Raw genomic sequence first — 21,695 nt, 5'->3', positions numbered from 1 at the left:
TTTTGTATTTTTAGTAGAGATGGGGTTTCACCATGTTGACCAGGATGGTCTCGATCTCTTGACCTCGTGATCCACCCGCCTCGGCCTCCCACAGTGCTGGGATTACAGACTTGAGCCACCGCGCCCGGCCCTTTTTTTCTTTTCTTTTTTTTGAGATGGAGTCTCAAAAAATGCAGTGGTGCGATCTTGGCTCACTGCAACCTCTGCCTCCCAGGTTCAAGCGATTTTCCTGCCTCAGCCTCTCGAGTAGCTGGAACTACAGGTGCGCACCACCACGCCCAGCTAATTTTTTGTATTTTTAGTACAGACAGGGTTTCACTGTGTTAGCCAGGATGGTCTCGATCTTCTTGACCCCGTGATCCGCCTGCCTCAACCCCCCAAAGTACTGAGATTACAAGCGTGAGCCACAGCACCCAGCCTCCATAGCCCTTTTGTTAAAACTCCAAGCACCTGACAGCCCCTAAACACCTTTGCCCAGGCTCTTCCCTTCGCTCTGCCTCTAGCACAGCACTTGTGAGGGCTGAGGTCAGCCTGGGAGCAGGGCTGAGAGCTTCCGGGGGCTGGCTGGAGAAGAGGCCTGGGAGGGTTTACCTCCCCCCGCCCCAGAGCTGCTGAGTCACCCTTCCTTGCCTGTTCCTCCAGGCCCCTGGACTCATTGTCCCCTCTCAAGGACTCTGCACCTCCTCTGAAATTGTGACCTCCAGTTCCTCTCTGACTGCCTCAATTCACCCTGCTCCCTGCTCCCCCTTTGCCAGGCCCACTTCCTTTGTTGCCTAGCCCTTTGCTACTCCGTTACCTTCCTCAGCCCTTCTTCAGCTCCTTCTTGGCTTTGGGGACTCCTTTGTTACTTTGTAGCAGCAGTGTGTCCAGTGATGTTTCCTTGGTTCCTGGCCCCGGGTGTGGCCTCCCATCCCTGGAGGCCTTTCCCTCCATCGCACTGCTCCCCATCCTATCTTTTTAAAAATCATTCTTATTATTTGAGATGGAGTCTCACTCTATCTCCCAGGCTGGAGTGCAGTAGCATGATCTTGGCTCACCGTAACCTCCACCTCCTGGTGCAAGTGATTTTCATGTCTCAGTCTCCCGAGTAGCTGGGATTACAGGCATTAGCTACCACACCTGGCTAATTTTTGTATTTTTAGTAGAGATGGGGTTTCACCATGTTTGCCAGGCTGATCTTGAACTCCTGACCTCAGGTGATCCACCCGCCTCGGCCTCCCAAAGTTATGGGACTGCGGGTGTGAACCACCGCACCTGCCTTTTTTTTTTTTTTCTGAGAGTCTTGCTGTCACCCAGGCTGGAGTCCAGTGGCACCATCTTGGCTCACTGCAACCTCTGCCTCCTGGGTTCAAGTGATTCTTCTGCCTCAACCTCCCTAGTAGCTGGGATTACAGTTGTGTGCCACCATGGCTATTTTTTTTTTTGTCTTTTTAGTAGAGATGGGGATTTGCCATGTTGGCCAGGCTGGTCTCGAACTCTTGACCTTAGGTGATCCACTTGCCTCAGCCTCCCAAAGTGCTGGGATTACAGGCTTGAGCCACTGCTCCCGGCCCCCCATCCCATTTTCAGTCACTGGGAGGAGGAATCAGCTGAGTCCTGGGCCAGGGAACGCTAATGTATGCCCAAGGCTGATTGGGAGTCTGCCCCAGCTAGGGGAAAGGTCTGCAAGCCCCCTTACCCCCTTACCTTGCTGGGGCTCCCATCCAGCCACCTTCCTGACTAGTGTTGCCCTGAAGCTACAGCCTGCCAGGTTTTGGGTGGCCCTTGTTGATGTGGGGTGACCCCCTAAGCCTCACCAGGAGTGGTGTGTGGGGTGTGTGGTGGCTCACACTGCCCACAGCCACCCTCACAGGCTCGAAGGGTGGCAGCACCAGGCTGTGTCCAGGCAGGCCAGCCACAGGCCGGACAGGCAGCCTCTGGACATACAGACAGACAGATGGAGGTGGCCAGCCGGGCGGGAGCCTAAGACAGCCTCAGCCAGGAATTGCAGGGGTGGGGGTAGGGAGCAGCCATGGGGCCTCAGCCTAAGTGGCTTTTAGGGGCAGCTGCCGGGATATGGGCACCCAGGGGGCCAAGGCCCAGGAGGCTGCCCAGAGGCAGGCCCTGTGCTTGGATGGGCGGCAGGCGAGCCCAGGCCAAGGGCGCTGGAGAGCGGAGAGGGAGAGGAGGACTGCGCCAAGCCTGCCTCTCCTGCTCACATGGGGAATTGCCTGGGCTGGCTGTGCCTAACTCCTGGGAACCAGGTATGTGCAGGGGGCCTGGCTGGACTGGGGAGGAGGGCAGGCTGAGGCTGTGCCTGGACCCAGATGCCTTCCCATATTGGAGACTGAGGAAGAGCTGGGTGGAGAAGAGCATGGACTCTGAATCTCACATCCCTGGGCCCAAATGGAGCTGAGGAAACTTTGTGGGTCTCTTCCCTCTCCAGACCCCAGTTTTCAGATCTGTAAAGTGGCCGGGCCCCTAGGGCTGTTCCAGGTAAAATGCACTCAGCCATAAATGATTTTGTTGTGATGGTGATTGTTCTGTTGGGGAAGGGGGGACACTCGTGCTTCAGGTAGAGCTGGCGGTTGTGGACGGCTGTGGGCCAGGGGAGGGGAGGCCTACAGGGGTCTCCCTGTGGACACTGGCCACCACCCAGAGCTCAGAGCCCAGACACTTCAGTGCAGTGCATCCCATCTCAGGAGCAGGTAGCAGAGACCCTTGAGACTCAGATCCCTCCCCCCACATCCAAGCCTGTGACTGCAAAGTCACAGAGGTGGGCTGGGACACAAGTGAGGGGGCCCAGCCAAGGGAAATAAGGTGGGGAGGGCTCGGGAATGGACTCGGTGCAGATAGTCGGAACACGGTGGGTAGACCAGGGAGTCTCCCAGTCACCGGCCTCCAGGGTGCAGATAGGGGCTGCTGCGTTGCTGCGTGTCACTTTTAACCCCCTCTTTTGGCCTCCTGGGCCCTCTTGAGCTGCTGCCCTGGCCCAGGGCAGCTCTGGCTGCAGGAGGGATCAGGATCAGGCACAGCTGAGAGGAGACAGGCAAGGGGGTCGGGGAGGGCTGCCTGGGGAGGGTGGAGGGCTGTGGACCTCGTTCTTACCCTTTGGCCCCTTTGTGGGGAGAGTCCCTTGGCCTGGAGACCCTTTTTCCAACCCGTCTCCCACCTGAAGACCTGCCTCGGTGCTGCGCATACAGTAGATTTCCAGTAAATGTTCCTGGGTAGAAGGCGAAGGTGCTGGCACGAAGGCGGCCGTCCAGAGTAGGGGCGAGACAGAGGGGTCCCGGTGGTTGGAGGGTCCCGTGGCCCCTGCCCCCTCCCCCCGCACCCCATTGGACTGGTAGGGCGCAGAGGCAGGGGCCTGGCCGCGATGGCTGGGACGGGGGCGGGGGCGGCCGGACGGCGGGGGCGGGGAAGGGGCGGGCGCGGGGGCGGTGCCGCCGCCGGAGCCCGAGCCGGAGCCCGAGGCGACTGGAGCCGAGCGGGAGGCGCCGAAGCCACCGCCGGTTGCCCAGCGCCGCCGCAGCCCCCGAGCTCCCCTGCGCCCCTGCCCGCGGGCGACCGGTGGGCAGCGGGCGCCATGGCCGCGCCGGAGCCGCTGCGGCCGCGTCTGTGCCGCCTGGTGCGCGGCGAGCAGGGCTACGGCTTCCACCTGCACGGCGAGAAGGGCCGCCGCGGGCAGTTCATCCGGCGCGTGGAGCCCGGTTCCCCCGCCGAGGCCGCCGCGCTGCGCGCTGGGGACCGCCTGGTCGAGGTCAACGGCGTCAACGTGGAGGGCGAGACGCACCACCAGGTGGGGGCCCGAGCTCGCCCCCGGTCCGCCCACACCTCCACGAGCACGTCTCCCTGGGGCGGGCGGGGGTCGCACGGGGCCCGAGGGGCGTCCCGCGGGGAGGACGCGGACGTTGCCGGGAGGCAGTGGCCCGGCGCCTTCCGAGTTCGGGCGCAGGAAGCTCAGCCTTGCACCGGGGTGGGGGTGTATCCTGGCAGGGAGGGGCCCGCACTGCGGCTCCTGGCCGTTGGCTTCGCTGTTTGGTTGCGTTTTGGCCTCAGTGTGCCATGAAGGAGGGTGTCAGGCAGCCTGAGGCCCCACCAGGAAGGTGGAGACCTGGGTGCTTTTGCCTGGGTGTGTGTGTACACGTGTGCGTGTGAACACAGCTGGGTGTGTGTGTGCAGCTCCCTCTGGGTCAGCCATGTGTGCACGCGCCTGCCTGTGTGTACCCAGGAGGGGGCCCGCTAAGGGTATCAGTGTGTCTGCACCTGTGTGTGTGCTGGAGTGTGTGTGTATCCAGGTCTGCACACGTGTGTGTGTGTGTGTACAGGTTTAGATTCCCGGTCGTGTGAGAGCTGGACTGTGTGGGAACATGAGTGTCCAGGCCTGTGTGTCTGCACACCTGGCCTGTATGCTTGTCACTGTGTGTCTGCCGGCTGGTGAGTCTGTGTGTCAGTACTCTCGTGTGTCCCACCCAGGTGTGTCTGGGACAGGTGGGAGTTGGCCATTGGTGGCAGTCACATTCCTTAGTTCCAAAGGCATTGCTCCTCCTTAGAGTCTGCTTAACTTGGCTGGGGACATTGGCTGAAGCCTCCTGCCTTCTGGCCAATGAGAACAGAGCCTTTTCTCTGTGGGTTCTGACCCCTGAGTCTGTCTGTCTCTCACAAGCCGGGGACTCCCTCCAGACCCTGGTGAGAGTCCAGTGTCTACACACCCGTTGTCCTCCAGGTCCCCTATCCCTCACAGCACCAGCAAATCCTGTCTACATGGCTGGTCCTGGATCCTAGAGATTAGTAGGTGGGGGCTGGGCGAGGTGGTTCACGCTTGTAATACCAGCACTTTGGGAGGTGAAGGCGGGCAGATGGTGATTTCAGGAGATGGAGACCATCCTGGCTAACATGGCGAAACTCCGACTCTCCTAAAAATATAAAAATTTGCCAGACATGGTGGCTTGCGCCTATAGTCCCAGCTACTCGGGAGGCTGAGGCAGGAGAATCGCTTGAACCCAAGAGGCAGAGGTTGCAGTGAGCCGAGATCACTCGGGGACAGAGTGAGACTCCTCAAATAAAAAAAGAGATTAGCAGGTTGGCTCTCGGCTAGGCCTGGAGCTGGTCTCCTGTTTACCAAGTACCCGTCTGTTCCTCTGCAGCTTGCCCCCTGCCTTCCATCCAGAGTGTCTGCTGTGTAAGGTTGTTTGCTGAAAAAGGTGGGGATCAGGCTGGGGGCCTGGGTCTGAGGGATTGAAGGTGTGGCTGGCAGGGTGAGGGCCTGGCTGCTGTTTGACAGTCACTGCCGCCCTTGCCCTGGGAACACCTGCTTATCCAAGGTCCCTGGGGTGCTGGTCTCGAAGACTGGACACACTGGTCATGGTGGACCCTCCCCTCTGCCCCAGGAGGGCAAGAGGGGCAGTTACAGCCTTGTTGGACAGGTGAGGAAACTGATGCTGGTGATTTGGGGTGACTTGTCTGGGACACAGTCAAGAAGCAGCTGGGCATTGGGTTCCCTTTGCCTCACTCTGTGTCATGGGGAGAGAGGAGGACCAGTGGGAAGATGGGCCTGGCTCGGCCCCTCCTATCTGTTCACCACCCCTGCTGAGCCCGGCAGCTGGTGGGGAGCCCTGTCTACCCTCCCACAGGCCTCAGGTGGAAGTGGGGCTGCCCCTCCTCCTCCCCATGGCCCAGTGGGCACTGCTTTCTCTCTGAGGGTACATGCTGGCCCCCTGTGTGGTCCAGATACTTCACAGGCACCTGCACGCACACGCCGACAGCCATGCCACAGCTGTCCACAGGTGCACCTGCCCCTTCCCCTCAACGGCTGCACCTCAATCCTGCCTGCTTCCCAGGCTATGTGTGGCTGCCTGAGCCAGGAGCCCAGCTCTTCCTTCTCTGCAGGTCCCACGGGAATGGGTTCATGGTCATGGTCTACAGGGAGATGCAAGGCCTGGGGTCAGGGGTTTAGACTCCCACACTGCGTGGCAGAGAGTGACAGGAATGGGCATAGATACACCCAAACTGGGGCCCAGGGAGACCCTTGTCTTCCTCGAACCCGGAGGGAAATACAATCTTTGAAATAGATGGATGCACACGTGCACATGCACGAGAAAACTGAAAAGCTCAAGCTCAGCTGGGCATCATCTTTGTCACTTCCAGACAGGACTCCCCAGCTGCCGTACCCTGCAGCCCCTGCCTGGCCCCCTCTGGAGAAGACCCAGGGCTAAGAGCAAGGCCCTGGGAGGACCCTGAAGCCCTGGCAGCCTGGGCTTTAGTGTCCAGAGCCCAGGAGCAGAGGGAGGGAGCCGCTGGAGTCCGGGGGTGGGGGGCGGGGCTGGCAGGCCTCTTGGCGCAGCCACCCACCCATGCAGACCAGCCGCCTGCCTGCATGCCCAGGCCAGCCCAGAGCGGTGCCACTGCCCATGTGCGGACTGGAGTGCAGGCTGCTGACCCGCCCCTGCCACCCATTTGTCCCAGGTGGTGCAAAGGATCAAGGCTGTGGAGGGGCAGACCCGGCTGCTGGTGGTGGACCAGGAGACGGATGAGGAGCTGCGCCGGCGGCAGCTGACCTGCACCGAGGAGATGGCCCAGCGAGGGCTCCCGCCCGCCCACGACCCCTGGGAGCCGAAGCCGGACTGGGCACACGTGGGCGGCTGCAGCTCCGACACCAGCAAGAAGGTATGGCGGGCTGGGCCACAGGGACCGCCCTAGCCTCTCCCAGAGTGTCTCTCGACGGCAATCTTGCCTTTGTTCCCCTCCAGAAGTCTTGGTCTCTTGTGCCTTTTGGGGCTCCTTTTCTGCCCCAGAGACCATCCTGTTGGCTACTGGGGGCCACTCTTTCCATCCTCAGCCTGTGTTCTAAACTGGGAGGAGTCAGAGCATCCTGATCTGTTCCTCTTCTCCGGGACGCTCCAGAGCCACTGCCGTATGGAGGGATCACTCTGACAAGCCACCACCTCCCCAACCCCCAGCCTGTCGGCTGAGGAACCCTGGGAAGAGGCATTCCAGGTGTCCGTGTGCCCAGTTCTGTGTTGGGAGTCGTCTGTGGCTCTGTCTTTGTCTCTGTCCGAGGCATCTGCATGCTGGGAAGGCCTGAGAGGGGGCCAGTCACCCCTGCAGGCAGCGCCATGAGGTGGCCACTCTACCAGGCCCGTCATGGGTGGGGCTGGGAGCAGGGAGTGAGCATGGGAGTGGAGTTGGGGGTCCAGGAGGCTCCAGGGTGAGCACACCCTCCCCCTAGATATAAGGGAGGCCCACGGACCCTGTCTGTTGTTCCTTCTGGAGTCTTGCTGGGCAGCACTTCTTCTTTCCCCTGCACCTGCTCCCAGCCAGGAGACCCAGAAAAGTTGAGGCGCGGCCTGCTCCACCTCCAGCTAGGTGGCCCCCAGGAGGGGCAGCCTGGTAGGCCTGGGGGCCAAGAGGAGCAGCCTGAAGCTGTCTGTCCTGCCTTCCTGGACATCCTGCCATCGCCTTCATGCTCTCAAAGAAATCCCTTCAGGGGATCGAGTCCAGGGGTTCCCCAGGCCCTACTTTGAGAACCTCGGGCCTGGGTCGGAGGTGTGAGATCTGGAGTTTCCAGGGGAGCAGGGGATCTGCACATTGACTTTCCCCCTTTCCCAAACATTTCCCCTGGAGCTGGCTGCGCCTGGGAGCTGAGCCCCGGGGGCCGTCTTGGCAGGGAGACGGCATTCCCTGTGGGGATCCCAGCCTGGGCACAGGGCTGGCCATAGGTCCTGTGGGACCTGTTTCATTCCTGGGGCTTGAGGGTAGGCTATGGCAATGCTCAGGGCCAAGATGCCCAGCCTGTGGTGGGTTGGTGGGGGCTGGCCTTACATGGGGGCTGGCTGGCCCAGGCCCTGGCTCCAGGCTGAGGGTTGGGGCCTCCCTCTTTCCCAGGCACCCTCCCTCCCCCAGGAGGAAGCTCCCCCTCCACCCCAGGCATTTGTCCATTGATTTGGACACAAATGCACCGGTCACCTTCCTGTGGAAAAATCCGGCCCTCGGACTTTATCTGGAGGGTGCGGTGGCTGAGGCACCTTGCCTTGGGTGGGACCTTCCCCTTTGCTATTTCAGGCTCTGGGGGCTGCAGGAAGCCCTAGGAGGGGCTTCCTCTGGGCGTATTTTTAGAGGAACAAAGGGTGGCCTGAGTGGCAGGTCCCTCTGTGCATGAGTCTGGCTGAGGACAGGGGCTCCAGGAGGTCAGGGGACACCCAAGGAACAAGGTCTCCCCTTCTCTCTCTGTCATCGAGACTTGAGATTTCTTTTTTTTTTTTTTCCTTGGTTCAACTGCAATCTCCTACATCTGGGTTCAAGCGATTCTCCTGCCTCAGCCTCCCGAGCAGCTGGGATTACAGGCATGTGCCACCACACCTGGCTAATTTTTCTGTTTTTAGTAGAGACGGGGTTTCGCCATGTTGGCCAGGCTGGTCTCGAACTCTTGGGCTCAAGCGATCCGCCTGCCTCAGCCTCCCAAAGTGCTGGGATGACAGGTGTGAACCACTGTGCCTGGCCCGAGACCTGAGGTTTCTTTTTTTTTTTTTTTTTTTTTTTTGAGCCGGAGTTTCTCTCTTGTTACCCAGGCTGGAGTGCAATGGCGCAATCTCGGCTCACCGCAACCTCTGCCTCCTGGGTTCAGGCAATTCTCCTGCCTCAGCCTCCTGAGCAGCTGGGATTACAGGCACGCGCCACCATGCCCAGCTGATTTTTAGTATTTTTAGTAGAGACGGGGTTTTACCATTTTGACCAGGATGGTCTCGATCTCTTGACCTCGTGATCCACCCGCCTCGGCCTCCCAAAGTGCTGGGATTACAGGCGTGAGCCACTGCGCCCGGCTACCTGAGGTTTCTTTACCCGAGCTTCCAGCATGGGCAGGAAGAGCTGGGCCTCATCTGACCTCCACAGAGCAGGCTCAGATCCTGCCCTCCTCAGCCTGGGTGCACCTCTCGAGCCTGAGACGGTCAGGGAGCCTGGGAGGGCAGAGCTTACCCTGCGCGGATGGCTCCAGTGGGGGTGTTGGTGGCAGAGAGGCAGAGCCCTGGGGAGGACTGTGTGTAGTTTGGTTTTGGTGCAGGATGGAGAGGGCCCACCCCTGGGTGCCCCCTGGGAGCTAAGGGTGGTTCTCCGTGTCCTCTGTCCTGGCTGGGGATAGGGAGGTGGGCAGGGGAGGAACTGATGTGGTTGACCCTCCTTTTGGGGCCATTAAAGCCTAGTTAGTGATGACTCAGGCCTGGGCCACACCAGGCTAGGGATGGTCACAGCTGCAGTGCAGCTGATCCTTGTGGTGATGACAAGGGACAGCCCCCAAACAGACAGGGCGGCCAGCGGTGCCAGGCTCTGGAGGTGGTGGCAGACCCGGGCCCTTCATCCCCTGCTCCCAGTCCATGTCCCACCCCCCTCTGGAGGGCTTTGGGGGCTAAGAGCAGGTGAAGGGTGACAGCGGCTGAGAGCGAGTGGGAGTGACAGTTCTGCGGGAGGCGGCTGTGTGGGTGGAACACGATCCCTGTGGGGGCTTCCAGGCTCCCCTGGTTCTTGTTCTCTGGAACCTCAGCAGCGCTGTCCTGTGTTCTAGGGTCGGGACTCCTCCGTCCCCCCAGCCCTGGGTCCTGGGGCGGGGCAGGGCAGGGCCTTCCAGCAGCTTCCTTCCTTCCTTTCTTGGGACGGAAACCCAGCTGGGTGGGGGGCGCCGGGCTGGAGCCTTTGCAGGGGAGTGGGCTCAGTCATCACCCTACTCCCCAAAGTGACTCAGCCCTCACGTCCCCACCCACCCCTGGGGAGCCAGGGCCTCTGAGGGAGGTAGATAAGTCGGGTGGGAGCCTGGGTCGGCCAGAGAGCTCAGGCCACCCCGGCTGGACACCCGCTGCCACTGTCTTGCTGTCATGGCACGCTCTGGGAGTGCCACACCACCTGCTTGGGCTCCAGGAGCCCCTCCACGGAGCCCATCCCAGGGAATGGTACAGGTCAGGTAGGGTGGGAGGAAGGGGGGGCTCAGAGGAACCAGCCGCCGCTCAGTCTCCCAGGGTGGGAGGAGGGGACTCTGGGACCTTGATGTAAGCAGGCCGGCCCCTGAGCAACAATGGAGGCCTTTTTCTGCCAGGGCTGGTGCGTCACCATCTGGGGGGGGTCCCAGGGTACCCCCAATGCAGCCTCTTTGTCTGGACACAGGCATGGCTGGGGGACCAGGGATGGCCCGGCTCTGCGCTGGCCGCTGGCGGGGAGGGAGCCTGGAGCCCATGGGAGCCAGAGGGCCTGGCAGGAGGTGGCAGGAAGTGTGTGCTGAGCCAGGGCAGTGAGGAGGAATGTGAGCTATGAGCCCCGCCCAAGCTCCTCCGCATTCTGGGCCCCCCTGCCCTGCCCCATGTGCTGCCAGCAGCCCACCCCGGCCCCTATCTTGCAGCCCCTCTACCTGAGGGTTTAGTGCCATGCCTGGCACCGCAGGACCCTGCTGACAATGAGGAGGGTTTAGGCTTGATGACAGGCAGAACTTTTTGCCTTGTACAGTTCAAGACACAGAGGGGTGGCCAGAATGACCCCGAGAACATGGAGGGGCCTTGGCCTGGCCTCAGGGCCCCAGATGCCCCACCAGATCCTGCTTCCTGTCTGATGCCTTGAGAAACCCTGCCCTGCAGGCCTCTGTGCAGGTGTGGGAAGGGCTGCGGGGCCAGCACTGTGGGGCTGGCCACATGTGTGGGCGGCTATGCGTATTCCAAGGTGTATTTGGACGTCTCGTGTCTGTGACCCTGTGACATGTGTCTGCAGCCTGGCCCGTCACGCTTGCACTTCCCCTCCCGAATTGGGCTCCTGTCCCCACACCTTCCCTCTGTGCCAGGCCAGCCTCAGGGGCTGAGCTCTGATGCATCCCTGAGGGGCGCCTCCATGGGCAGGTGTCAGGGTCAGCCTTAAAGCCCCACGCCTGTGCCACCAGGTGTGTCTGGAGGAAGGGCGGGTTTGTGTGGTAGGGCCCTGGGGATTTTGGGGGTCTTGTACCCTCCAATTCAACCCATGTAGCCCAGCTGAGCCCCTGGGGGGCTGAGGAGCCCCAGTCTTGTCCCTGGAGTTCCTGGTGTGATGGGCTGGGTGGCAGCCATGTGGAGAGGCTTCAGAGGGTGGGCAGGAGGCTCCACAAGAGGTACCTGGCAGGCAGGACAGGAGGAGGGTGTTCCAGACCAAGGGCAGGGCCTGAGCCCAGGGGACAGGGCACCGGCGTTTCGGGGAAGGACCCTGTGTGCCCTTGGTGGGGCGCCCCCCCTGCCCCTGACTAGCATGGCTGTTCCCAGTCCATTGGGGTTTGGAGTGAGCCTGAAGGTGGGTGGCTGGAGGGGTCGGGGGTATCTGAGGCCTGGAGACCTGCCTTCCTGAGGTCTGAGTGCCCCTCCCGCCATGCTAGCCCGACTCTGGCCTGGCCTGTGGTCCCTTAGGGACACACAGGGAGGTAGGAGGTGAGGGAGGGGCCCGGGTGGCCCCCACCTTGCCTGCACACTGTCCCCTGCACACACCCTCAAGCTTGGCACTCCCTGGAAACCTGAGCTGTCGCTCGCCTGCTCCAGCCACCGCCATGTTTATCTGAGCACAGGCAGCCGCTGGCCACTGCCACCTCACCCGCCCCGGCCCAGCCCCTGGTTGGGGGGATCACTGGGCCTGGCCCAGAGCCCCACTGCAGGATGCCAGAGGTAACATGGGGCAGGGCCCTGGGATGGTATCAGGGTCCCTCAGGGGACCAGGAGGCGCTCTGTGCCCTGTCCACTCTAAGCTCCGGCCCCAGTCCCTGCTTGCTGGGCCCATGGGGGTGGGGCGGCTCATTTTCCCGGAATGTGAAAGCAAACAGAGCCGCCACCGCAGCAGCCAGCCTCGCGGACTCTGGAGAGAAAACAAAACTGCTGGCCTAGGAGCGCCTGGCCCACGCTCTGGAGGCGAGCCTGGGGCAGGGGGACACACAGGCAGGGCCCTCGGGGACAGCTGCCTAGGAGGCCGACGGTGACAGTTCGTCCCACCTGGCGCTTCTTCCCACCCGCCTGTGCACTGCGCTGGCCTCGAGCCCAGAGAATTCTCCCAGCAACCTGGAAAAGCTGTTGGGCCCATTGGGGAGGCTCCAGGGTTTAGAAACAGGCTTTGCGAAAGTTCCCACAGCTAGAGCTCCGTCACAGGCAGCCAGGGCACCCGGAGCGTTTGCCCCTGAGACCTGGGCCTGCCTGTGGGGGGGTATGGTACTGAATTTGGGCAGGGGCAGCTCCACTTGAGAGTAGCCTCTCAGGGCAGGAGGCTGGAGCCAAGAGACTGATCCTGTCTTTCGGGCCTGCAGGATGTCAGTGGGCCCCTGAGGGAGCTGCGCCCTCGGCTCTGCCACCTGCGAAAGGGACCTCAGGGCTACGGGTTCAACCTGCACAGTGACAAGTCGCGTCCTGGCCAGTACATCCGCTCTGTGGACCCTGGCTCCCCTGCTGCTCGCTCTGGCCTCCGCGCCCAGGACCGGCTCATTGAGGTACCGACCCACCAGGGCTGCAGGGTGCCGGGTACCCCGTGCCTGTCCACATCGGGCCCCCGGGTCCTTGCAGGTAGGAAGGAGACGCTGGGAACCTGAGCTGGCGTGCTTCCTGCTGCCTCGGCGGGCAGTGGTTGTGATGAATATTTGATGCCACACCTGGCCACGTGGTGTGGGGGGCTGTCTGGGCCCACTTCGGGGCTGACGTGTGCTGGTGGTGGCAGGTGAATGGGCAGAATGTGGAGGGGCTGCGCCATTCCGAGGTCGTGGCCAGCATCAAGGCCCGGGAGGATGAGGCCCGGCTGCTGGTGGTGGACCCGGAGACAGACGAACACTTCAAGCGGCTTCGGGTCACCCCCACCGAGGAGCACGTGGAAGGTGGGCCATGGCCCGGGGGAACAGGGCGGGCACAGTGTGGTGGCTGAGCAGCCACTGACACGCTGTCCCCACCCACAGGTCCTCTGCCAACACCCATCACCAACGGGACCAGCCCTGCCCAGGTGAGTGGATGGGGTGCCATGAGACACGGTGCCTCGGGGGGTACTCAGGCCGACAGAGGCCCCCTTCTCCCTGGAGATCCCTGTCCTCGAGGAGGTGTGGTAGTGACACCCAATTCTGGCCCTGTCACCTCCCTTTAATGCCCCTGTGGATCTAGTCCTGGGTCAGTGCCACACCCAAGCTACATGGGGCGCCTGGGGTTGGGGCCGCTGCCTTCCGTCCCCTCCTAGGCCGCACCTGGTAAGGAGTTGGTAAGCTCTCCAGTCTCTGCCTCCTAAGGGAGCTGGCGGTGGCCTCACTACAGGCGTTGGTCACGCTGGCCGTTACTGTGCCCAGACTCCCTCTGCACCATGAGCCGGCCAGGGTACCCGCCTGTTACTGCCGGGTTCCCAGGGCCTGCCCTGCCGCAGCTGGAGTGCACCTGAGGTCCGAGGCCACAGTCGAGTGGAGGAGCACACACAGCTGTGGGGCGTGTGCATGTGTGCGTGCGTGTGCGTGTGCAGGTATTGTGTCTGTCTGTGAACAGCGGCTCCCTGGGCGGGAGCCCTGAAGCCACAACCAGCCCTTGCTTTCCCAGCTCAATGGTGGCTCTGCGTGCTCGTCCCGGAGTGACCTGCCTGGTTCAGACAAGGACACTGAGGTATGGATGTTCTTCTCCACCACTCCTCTCCTGAGCTCACACTTGGGGGTGCCAGAGACCTCGGGGTGGGTATCTGTGGAGATGTCAGCTAGGGCAGGGGGGTCTGTGCCTCCAGGAAGCCCTTGAGAGCCCCCTGCCTCAGCCCCAGCAGGCGGCCTCTGGTGGTTGGTTCCTGGGAGGGGCTACCGTCTGGGGTGTGGGACTAGAGCTCACTCCAGGCACCCCACCCACCATGCCCACCCCAGGATGGCAGTGCCTGGAAGCGAGACCCCTTCCAGGAGAGCGGCCTCCACCTGAGCCCCACAGCGGCCGAGGCCAAGGAGAAGGCTCGAGCCACGAGAGTCAACAAGCGTGCACCACAAATGGACTGGAACCGGAAGCGAGAGATCTTCAGCAACTTCTGAGCCCCTCCCTGCCTGTCTCGGGGCCCTGGGACCCCTCCTGCACGGACCTTGGGCCTCAGCCCGCCCCGAGCTCCCCAAGCCTCGGTGGACTGGAGGGTGATCCTGCCACTGCCCAGAAATCAGCCCCAGTCCCCGTGAGCCCCCATCCTGCCCCTGCCCGCTAGGTACTGGGGGCCTGTGGCAGCAAGGGAGGGGCAGAGAGAGAGAGAGACAGAGGGGCAGAGCGGCGGCCGCAGGGTGAGGGCCTTTGCTGCTCTGCTGGGCCTGCTGACTGAAAGGAATTTGTGTTTTTGCTTTTTTTCCAAAAAGATCTCTAGCTCCACACATGTTTCCACTTAATACCAGAGCGCCCCCCTCCCCTCCCCCTTGGGACGCACTCTAAATAATTGCAATAAAACCGTTCTCTGCAAACCATTTCCTCCCTGGCCCCCCTACCCCCCACCCCCTATCCCCTACCCCTGCCGGCCTCAGCAGTGGCTGTCCTGAGTGGGAGTCCCTCAGACTTCGGGTGGCTGAGCTGGGGCCCCCAGCCTATTTGTGGGGACCTTGGGGTAAGGCCAGGGAGGCTGGATGTGGCCATGGGAGCTGCCCACCCTGGTGTGGGGGTTCCTAGGCCAGGCCCTGCTCCCCACCCAGCTACCCTGTATGCTTCTGCCTTGCTGGGGATCTGGAGTGCAGGGCCTGGGCTCTCCGAGGGGCCCAAGGATGGAGGCCCCATGTCCTTGCAGAGGGTGGCCTTTCTACAGGCCCTTCATTCCGCATGGCAGCTTCCAGGCCTGGGGAATGTAGGTGTGTGAGAGCGGCACCCAGGAAGGACTCTAGACCTCTGGCTCAGCCCTGCCTGGCGGGCTCCCCTGTGGACATCCTGCTGACTGCTCTTCCCTCCTGGGCCCCACACCCCTGAAGTGACTGATCGACCGGCACCGCTGTTGCCTCGTAAGCCATAGCGCATGCGCGCCCTCAGAATAAACAGGCCCTGCCTGGGACTGACATGCCTCTGTCTTTTCCGAGCCTCCTCCTTGCCGGGTGAGAGGAGTAGAGGGATGAGGCTGTTTCAGGGAGCCCCTTCCCCGAGTCTCAGCAGCTGGAAACTGAGTCTCGTTCCTGAGCCCCTGCCCTGCATCCATCTGCTCCCCGCCCTGCTGCTGTCCCCCACTGGCCCCCATGGGACCTGCTGCTGTGTGGCTCATCCTGGGCTCGTACCCACCTCTCTATTGGGTGGACTCAGCCTCCCACCTTCACCTTCCCTGTGAAGCCATCTGGCCTCACACAACACCCACATGGCCCTTTGCCCAGTTCACTCCGTGACCTCTAGCCTTATACCCTGTGGCTTCCTGCCTGGGTCCCCAGTGTCTCTTTCAAGGTGGGGGAGCTCTGTAAACAGGGAGGTGGGACCCTGGCAGAGGCTGGGCTTTGCGGGCATGCAAGCTCAGGCACTGGTGGTGTCCTGGCTGGGAAGCTAGGGGGCGGGTGATGGATAATGAGGGGCCAGGGTCCCAAGCCAGCTGCCCAGGAGCTGCTTCCCTAGCAGACTTCCAGCAGCCGGCTGCAGCTGGCTCTCTCCACTTCCTCCCTCCCTGTCCCTGAGTACATAGCAAAGATTGTCACGTCCCCAGCTGGCCTCCCAGGCGGCCCTGCTTCAGACACGCAAGCATGGGTGTGCACGCGCACACGCCTGTACACTATTCCCAGGCCCCCGGCCCCTCAGGGACAGACATCAGCCAGATGCCACCTGCAAACACCCCAAAGCTTTATTCAACAGGTGTGGCTTCCTGCGCAAAGGCACTTCACAGGCGGCAGCCATAGCGGCAACATGGCCGAAGCCGCACAGCCCTCAGAAACCCTGTGAGGCTGGGCACAGGGCTTGGTTGAGGCAGCCCTGGCAGCGAGGGTGCACGGGCAGACAGGTCTGCTGGCCAAAGCCCACCAGGAGTCCGTTGATCTCATGCCACAGCTCCCTGTGGGGGAGGGGCTGGGTCAGTGCTGACGGAGGGCGGGTGGGGTGAGCCCTCCTCAAGGAAGCCCCCCACATACCCATACCTGGGTAGCCACTCTTCCAGGGCGGCGCGGGTCTCCTCCGGGGACTTGGTTGCCTTCTTGGTCCACCTCAGCCGGTTGGCGATTCTGTGCACGTGCGTGTCCACTGCTGCTAAGAGGCCAAGCGGGGTGAATGGGGCACACTCCACCAGCCCAGCCCATGCCCCTCCCTACCCAGAGGCAAATCTGCCACCACCCCCGTGGCCCTCCAATTAGAGACTGGAACTGCAAGCCTACATGTGACCATCTCGGCTGCCCCTGAGGTGCTGGGGCAGGGGCTGAGCCCTCTAGTGGGGTGCAGGCCTCCCTCCCATCACCTAAGCCAGCCTTGGTGGAGGCTCTGCTTTGGGCTGACCCATTCCCACCAACCCTGGTGCAAGATGGGTGTGTGGGTGGTAGGGTCTCTGCTCTGGGCAGGGCTTAGGGGTGGTGACTCGGCTCTGCTTCGGGCTCTGTTTCCCACAACAACAGCGACAGCTCACTCGGACACGTGCTTGCTCGGGCCAGACCCTGCCTGAGAGATTGGCCGGCTCAGCAAATCCTCATGAGGTCCCACGGATGCCAAAACCGAGGCCCAGCAGGATCCCGACTCTGAAGCACCTGTCAGCCCTCAGCTTCCCCAGGAACAAGGCCCCGGCACAGGAAGGGCCCAGCCAGGTTTTCCTCTGTCCATCACTTGTGGCCTGAGGCCCGACCCAGCATAAACACCGGCTCTGGTCACCAGGCTGGGTGGCAACAGTTCTTCCCAGTGGGCTGGCATGAGGTCACTGGCTGCAGGGCCAGCACGTGCCACTGCAGTGGTCAGGGACAGAGCGGAAGCATGGCCTGGCCAGTGGCAGCTGCTGTCCCCCTGGGTTCTGGCCCCCGTTCCCCTCAGCTGGCCACCCCAGAGGCGTGCTCATCAGGGCTCCCTTCTCCCACCCGGTCGCCCCGGCCAGCTGCAGCCCTAGCCGGGCCTCCTCCTTCAGTGTTTGCCAAAGAGAAAGCCAAGCCCTGCACCAGCTCCTTTGCTCTGCCGTCACCTGCCTGGAAAAATGTGTCCGAGGTTGTGGGGAGACCTCCAAGGCTGAGGGGTCCCACCCCTGGGGATCTGAGCCTGAGTTTCCTCCTCTCTAATGGAAGTGGCCATGCTCCTTAGGAGACCCAAGGCTGAGTCGGGCCACATCACGTTATGTGAGCCTCCTGCATAGCTGGACAGTGAGTGAGGAGGACTCCTTCACTGCTGTGTGGCCAGAGCTTAGAGAAGCCAAGTGCCTTGCCCAAAGTCACCCAGCGAGGAGGCGCAGGGCTGGGACTAGAGCCAGCACTGTGTGGCTTTGGCCTCTTTTTTTTCTTGAGACGAAGTCTCACTCTGTCGTCCAGGATGGAGTGCCATGGTGCAATCTGGCCTCTTTTTTTTTTTTTTTTTTTGGGTTCAAGCTATTCTCCTGTCTCTGCCTTCCCAGTAGCTGAAATTACAGGCATGGCCCACCATGCCTGGCTAATTTTTGTATTTTTGGTAGAGATGGGGTTTCACAATGTTGGCCAGGCTGGTCTTGAACTCCGGACCTCAGGTGATCCACCCACCTCAGCCTCCCAAATCGCTGGGATTACAGGCTTGAGCCCTCATACTCAGCCAACTCTGGTGTTTTAACTGAGAGTGTTTCTCTGTCTGAGAACCCGTAGGAGGAAGCCCTGGGGTCTTCTGGCAGGTGGTCAGGCCCACAGATACCCAGAGAGGGAGGTATTCCCACTCCTGTGCCTGCTGCTCCCAAAGCCCGTTCCCGGCCTAGCTGTGGGCAGGGACCTTCCCCCACAGCCCTGCCCAACCACAATGCAGCACTCCAGGGACACGGGCAGCTAAGGACAGCCACCCAGATAAGCTCAAGTGTCTGTTGAGAGCCTGGCAGGTGGTGGCGCTGGGAGTCTGGGTGGGAGGAAGCCCTGCCCCGGTGCACCTGGCCTGGCTCTGGCTTTTTTGCCTCACCAGATAGCCCCCTGCCCAGAACCAAGGCCCTCAGCCCCCGGTGGCCCTCTTGCTGCCAGGCAGTGCTGGAAGGCCCCCTGCAGGAGTCCCAAACGGGCCTGGGATGGGGACACACAGAGGGCAGGGCCAAGCCCTGGTTTCTAGACGCTGGATCTGGCTGCATGTGGCCTTAGGTGCCCCAAATCCTCTGGGCAAAGCTCAGGAGGAGGCAGCCCCACCCCAAATCCAGGGGTCTGTCTTCACCTCACTGCCAAAAAGCCTCAGGTGCCAGGATGAGACACCGGGACCTGGGAAAAGGATTCAGGGAGGGCTCCCACCCCACCCTCCCTGCCCCGTGCCCCCAGCACCTCCCTCTCAGTACTCCTCCCCCCGCCACCTGCCGAGGTGATACTCCCTTCTCAGCTGTCACCTCCCCACTCTGCCCTCATCTCATTCCAGAACTTCCTGCTCCTGGCCCTCTCTCCCGCCTCCCTGCTTTGCAGATGCTGTTCCTTCTGCCAGGAACACACTTCCTCCTTTTGGTTTGGCTCACCCAACCTTGCCCTGCAGCTCTCAGTGGAAGGATGACCTCAGGGGCCTTCCTAGAGGTCCTGGGCCCAGGCCAGGCCCCCAGCAGCTCCCTGCACAACCATCAGTGTTTCCACCCCACAAAGGGGGAGTTCCACCCTCCACATTGCTCCCGAATACAGCACAGGTAGGGAGTCTAGCCTGGGGCCTCCCTGAGAGCCCCGCATACACAGGTGTTCCACCCCTGGGAGCTCCTGCCCCAGCACCTGTCTCTGAGTGGGGCTGGCCTGGCTTAGCTGTGTGAGTACCTTTCTGACCTTACGGCTGAGTGGGGAATAAGGATGCTGGAGGTGGAAACACAGGTCACCAGGATGTGGGGAATCCCAAGAGCAGCCAGTGGGCCAGAGCTAGCCCAGCCCTCTGGGAGTGTGCGCCACTCACCAATGCCCGACACGGTGCCCCAGGCCACAGCCATAGCCAGGTGTGCCATCTTGGGCCCGACGCCAGGCAGTGCCACCAGCTCAGCCACAGAGGCTGGGATGTCCCCGCCGTAGCGCTGCTGCAGGATGGCGCTGGTCTGCTTGATGTACTTCACCTTGCTCTGAAAGATGGGGTGGGTTCAGCCTTAGAGGCAGGGGCATAGCCTGACCTGGTAGGACGCAGCCCCTAGGAGACCCACAGGTGGCCAGAGCTACCTGTCACCTGCCCAGGACATGTGCAAGGTACCTGTTCACACCCTACCTCCCAGGAGGCAGGCATGAGTGGAGGGCAGCAGGGAGGCCCAAGGCAGGCCTGACCCCCTCCTCCCACTCATGTAGGCCAATGACACGTGTGTAGGGTCTGGCTCAGGTTCCCCTGCCTGTTGGTGCCCTGCCAGCACCCAGGCATGCCAGCTGCTCCCAGGAGTGGGTCTTGGCTGCACCTGGGCCTTCAGGAAGGAGGGCTGGAGCTGGGGCTTCCCCACCAGCTGCTAGGACTGCCGGGTGGTTCCCATCCTGTGCCCAAGTGGAGAGGGCTATTTAAAACCCATCTGACAAACTGCGGCCCACACGGGTGCCAAGGGGAAGCCGCCCCACCCACCAAGCTGCTTTCAACAGATCCACCCACAACCTTCCAGTGCTCGGTGGGGTCGGGGAACAGCCTCCCCGGGGCTCCTGGAGGGTGGGGGGCTCTGGACAGGAGTGGGTGACGCACCGGGGTGGCTTGCAGTAAACAAAGGGAAAGGGGGTGGGCAGGCGGCGAGGCGGGGAGGCAAAGGAAGGAAGGGAGGATGCAGACGGGAAGGCCAAGGAGCTGCTGGGACTGGGCGCCAGGCGTCATGGCCCCACGGCCTGGGATGGGGGCTCCAGGGGACCCTGGGGCCAGAGATGCCTGACCCTTGCCTCCTACACCGCCACAGCCCCCCTCAGCCTTCTGAGGTCTCTCCTGGGCCAGTGCCACCCCAGCCCTGGTTGCTACAGGCAGGGCTCACCCTCCAGAAACCGACGGGGTAGATGAGCTTGCCCAGCGTGGCGTCATCTGTCTGCAGGATGCTGTCTACTGTCAGGCCCTGCGCCCGCAGCCGCTGCATGGCACCCGCCGTCACCTGGTCTTTGGTCTGGCTGGAGAGCATCAGTGACAGCAGCACCTGGTACCTGCGTACCTGCTTGTGCAGTGACAGGGACCAGGGTGGTGGTGGGTCTTGGGTGATTCCCTGGGCCCGGCTCCCCTCACGCCCAGGTCTAGTTTGGGTGTGTTGGGTTATCCGCAACACCAGGACAGTAACAGTACCTGCCTCCCTACATCAACGTGAAGCTTAAACGAATTATCTCAGTGCTTAGAATCGTATGTGTGCCGGGCACGGTGCCTCACGCCTGTAATCCCAGCACTTTGGGAAGCCAAGACAGACGATCACCTGAAGTCAGGCGTTTCAGACCAGCCTGGCCAACATGGTGAAACCCTGTCTCTACGACAAATACAGAAATTAGCTGGGTGTGGTGGAGCATGCCTACAGTTCCAGCTACTCAGGCGGCTAAGGCAGGAGAATGGCCTGAAACCAAGAGGTGGAGGTTGCAGTGAGCCGAGATTGTGCCATTGCATTCCAGCCTGGGTGATGAGCAAAACTCAGTCTCATTAAAAAAAAAAAAGAACTGTATCTGGCCCATCACTACTGAATAGCTATTGGCCACTACTATTATGATTGCTTCGTAATCATAGCCCTGTGAAGCATCAGTGGAAAGCACGGAGACTCTGTGTGGCCAATGAGGGCTTGGGCAAGCTCAGAGAGGCCTCAGTTTCCTTGTCTCTAAAATAGGGAATAGGATTAGAACTCAGCTTGTTCTAAGGTTCTTGCCAGCCAAGAGCCACCGGGTAGAGAGGAAACAAGTCTGTTGCTGGGGGGGGGGGTCACCTGGGCAGATGAGGCCCCTGCCTACCTTTGGGGGGGCACTGGAGTCATAGCAGTGCTCAACCCCCAGATGGTCCACGGGTGCGTCCTTTTTGCTCCTCATTGCACGAATGTTGGCCAGCTGTTGCTGCCAGTCCTGGGGCTCCCAGACTGGCACCTTGAGGGGCTCAGCCCCCTCACCTTTCTCACTGTCTGAGCCCTCATAGGCCACACACAGTCTCCGTGCTTTCCGCTGATGCTTCATGGGGCTGTGGCTTTTCCTTCTTTCTGCAAAAAGCACCACCCAGTCCCTTTGGTGGGGCCATAGGTGAAGGTAGGGTAGGGGTACCATCCCGCTTGCTAGCTCACTCATTCATGCCACAACTGTCCATCATCTAATATGCTTGGGGTATTCTGCCCTCTGCAGTCTGGGGTAGGTGAGCCCTCCTTATGCCAGCGACCCTGACAAGGTCCAAGTCCCACGATGACGCTAGCAACAGCCTCTACCATGGTGCCCCCAGTACATCCTCTATACTGCACCAGAGACAACTTGGTAACACCCAGATCAGGTTGTGTCACTCCCTTTTAAAAACTTGGCTGGCACACCGGATGCGGTGGCTCACGCCTTTAATCCCAGCACTTTGGGAGGCCGAGGCGGGTGGATCACGAGGTCAAGAGATCGAGACCATCCTGGTCAACATGGTAAAACCCCGTCTCTACTAAAAAATACAAAAAATTAGCTGGGCACGGTGGCGCGTGCCTGTAATCCCAGCTACTCAGGAGGCTGAGGCAGGAGAATTGCCTGAACCCAGGAGGCAGAGGTTGCAATAAGCCGA

General features: G+C 61.6%; 2 protein-coding genes across 5 annotated transcripts in view; one reads left to right on the top strand and one right to left on the bottom strand.

Moving 5' to 3' along the window:
- Nucleotides 1-3,436: 3,436 nt before the first annotated feature.
- On the top strand, nucleotides 3,437-14,976 carry SLC9A3R2 (SLC9A3 regulator 2). 3 transcript variants are annotated; one of them, XM_017511044.2, is made up of 7 exons: nucleotides 3,437-3,778; nucleotides 6,445-6,645; nucleotides 12,263-12,442; nucleotides 12,667-12,820; nucleotides 12,899-12,942; nucleotides 13,518-13,580; nucleotides 13,826-14,976. In XM_017511044.2, the coding sequence occupies exons 1-7, from the start codon at nucleotides 3,566-3,568 to the stop codon at nucleotides 13,982-13,984; spliced, it is 1,014 nt and encodes a 337-aa protein (XP_017366533.1). In that variant the 5' UTR covers nucleotides 3,437-3,565; the 3' UTR covers nucleotides 13,985-14,976. The 3 variants fall into 3 exon arrangements, with proteins under 3 accessions (XP_017366533.1, XP_017366535.1, XP_017366534.1); XM_017511046.2 differs by lacking the exons at nucleotides 3,437-3,778; nucleotides 6,445-6,645 and adding an exon at nucleotides 9,546-9,917; XM_017511045.2 differs by lacking the exons at nucleotides 3,437-3,778; nucleotides 6,445-6,645 and adding an exon at nucleotides 9,546-9,923.
- Nucleotides 14,977-15,717: 741 nt separating this feature from the next.
- Nucleotides 15,718-21,695, bottom strand: part of NTHL1 (nth like DNA glycosylase 1) — a 7,237-nt gene continuing 1,259 nt past the window's right edge. The window contains exons 2-6 of one of the 2 annotated variants that reach the window (XM_017511050.2): nucleotides 20,909-21,147; nucleotides 19,966-20,136; nucleotides 18,936-19,095; nucleotides 16,025-16,133; nucleotides 15,718-15,942 (exon numbers count right to left, since the gene is read on the bottom strand). In XM_017511050.2, coding sequence (XP_017366539.1) covers nucleotides 15,819-15,942; nucleotides 16,025-16,133; nucleotides 18,936-19,095; nucleotides 19,966-20,136; nucleotides 20,909-21,147 — 803 coding nt within the window. In that variant the 3' untranslated portion in view covers nucleotides 15,718-15,818. The remainder of the gene's footprint in view (nucleotides 15,943-16,024; nucleotides 16,134-18,935; nucleotides 19,096-19,965; nucleotides 20,137-20,908; nucleotides 21,148-21,695) is intronic. The other variant, XM_017511051.2, reaches the window with a different exon arrangement.

This window comes from Cebus imitator, unplaced genomic scaffold (assembly GCF_001604975.1).
Source record: "Cebus imitator isolate Cc_AM_T3 unplaced genomic scaffold, Cebus_imitator-1.0 Scaffold444, whole genome shotgun sequence".
Lineage (NCBI taxonomy): Eukaryota > Metazoa > Chordata > Mammalia > Primates > Cebidae > Cebus > Cebus imitator.
The sequence above is the reverse complement of the archived record's forward strand: the minus strand, read 5'-3'. Positions and strand labels throughout refer to the sequence as shown.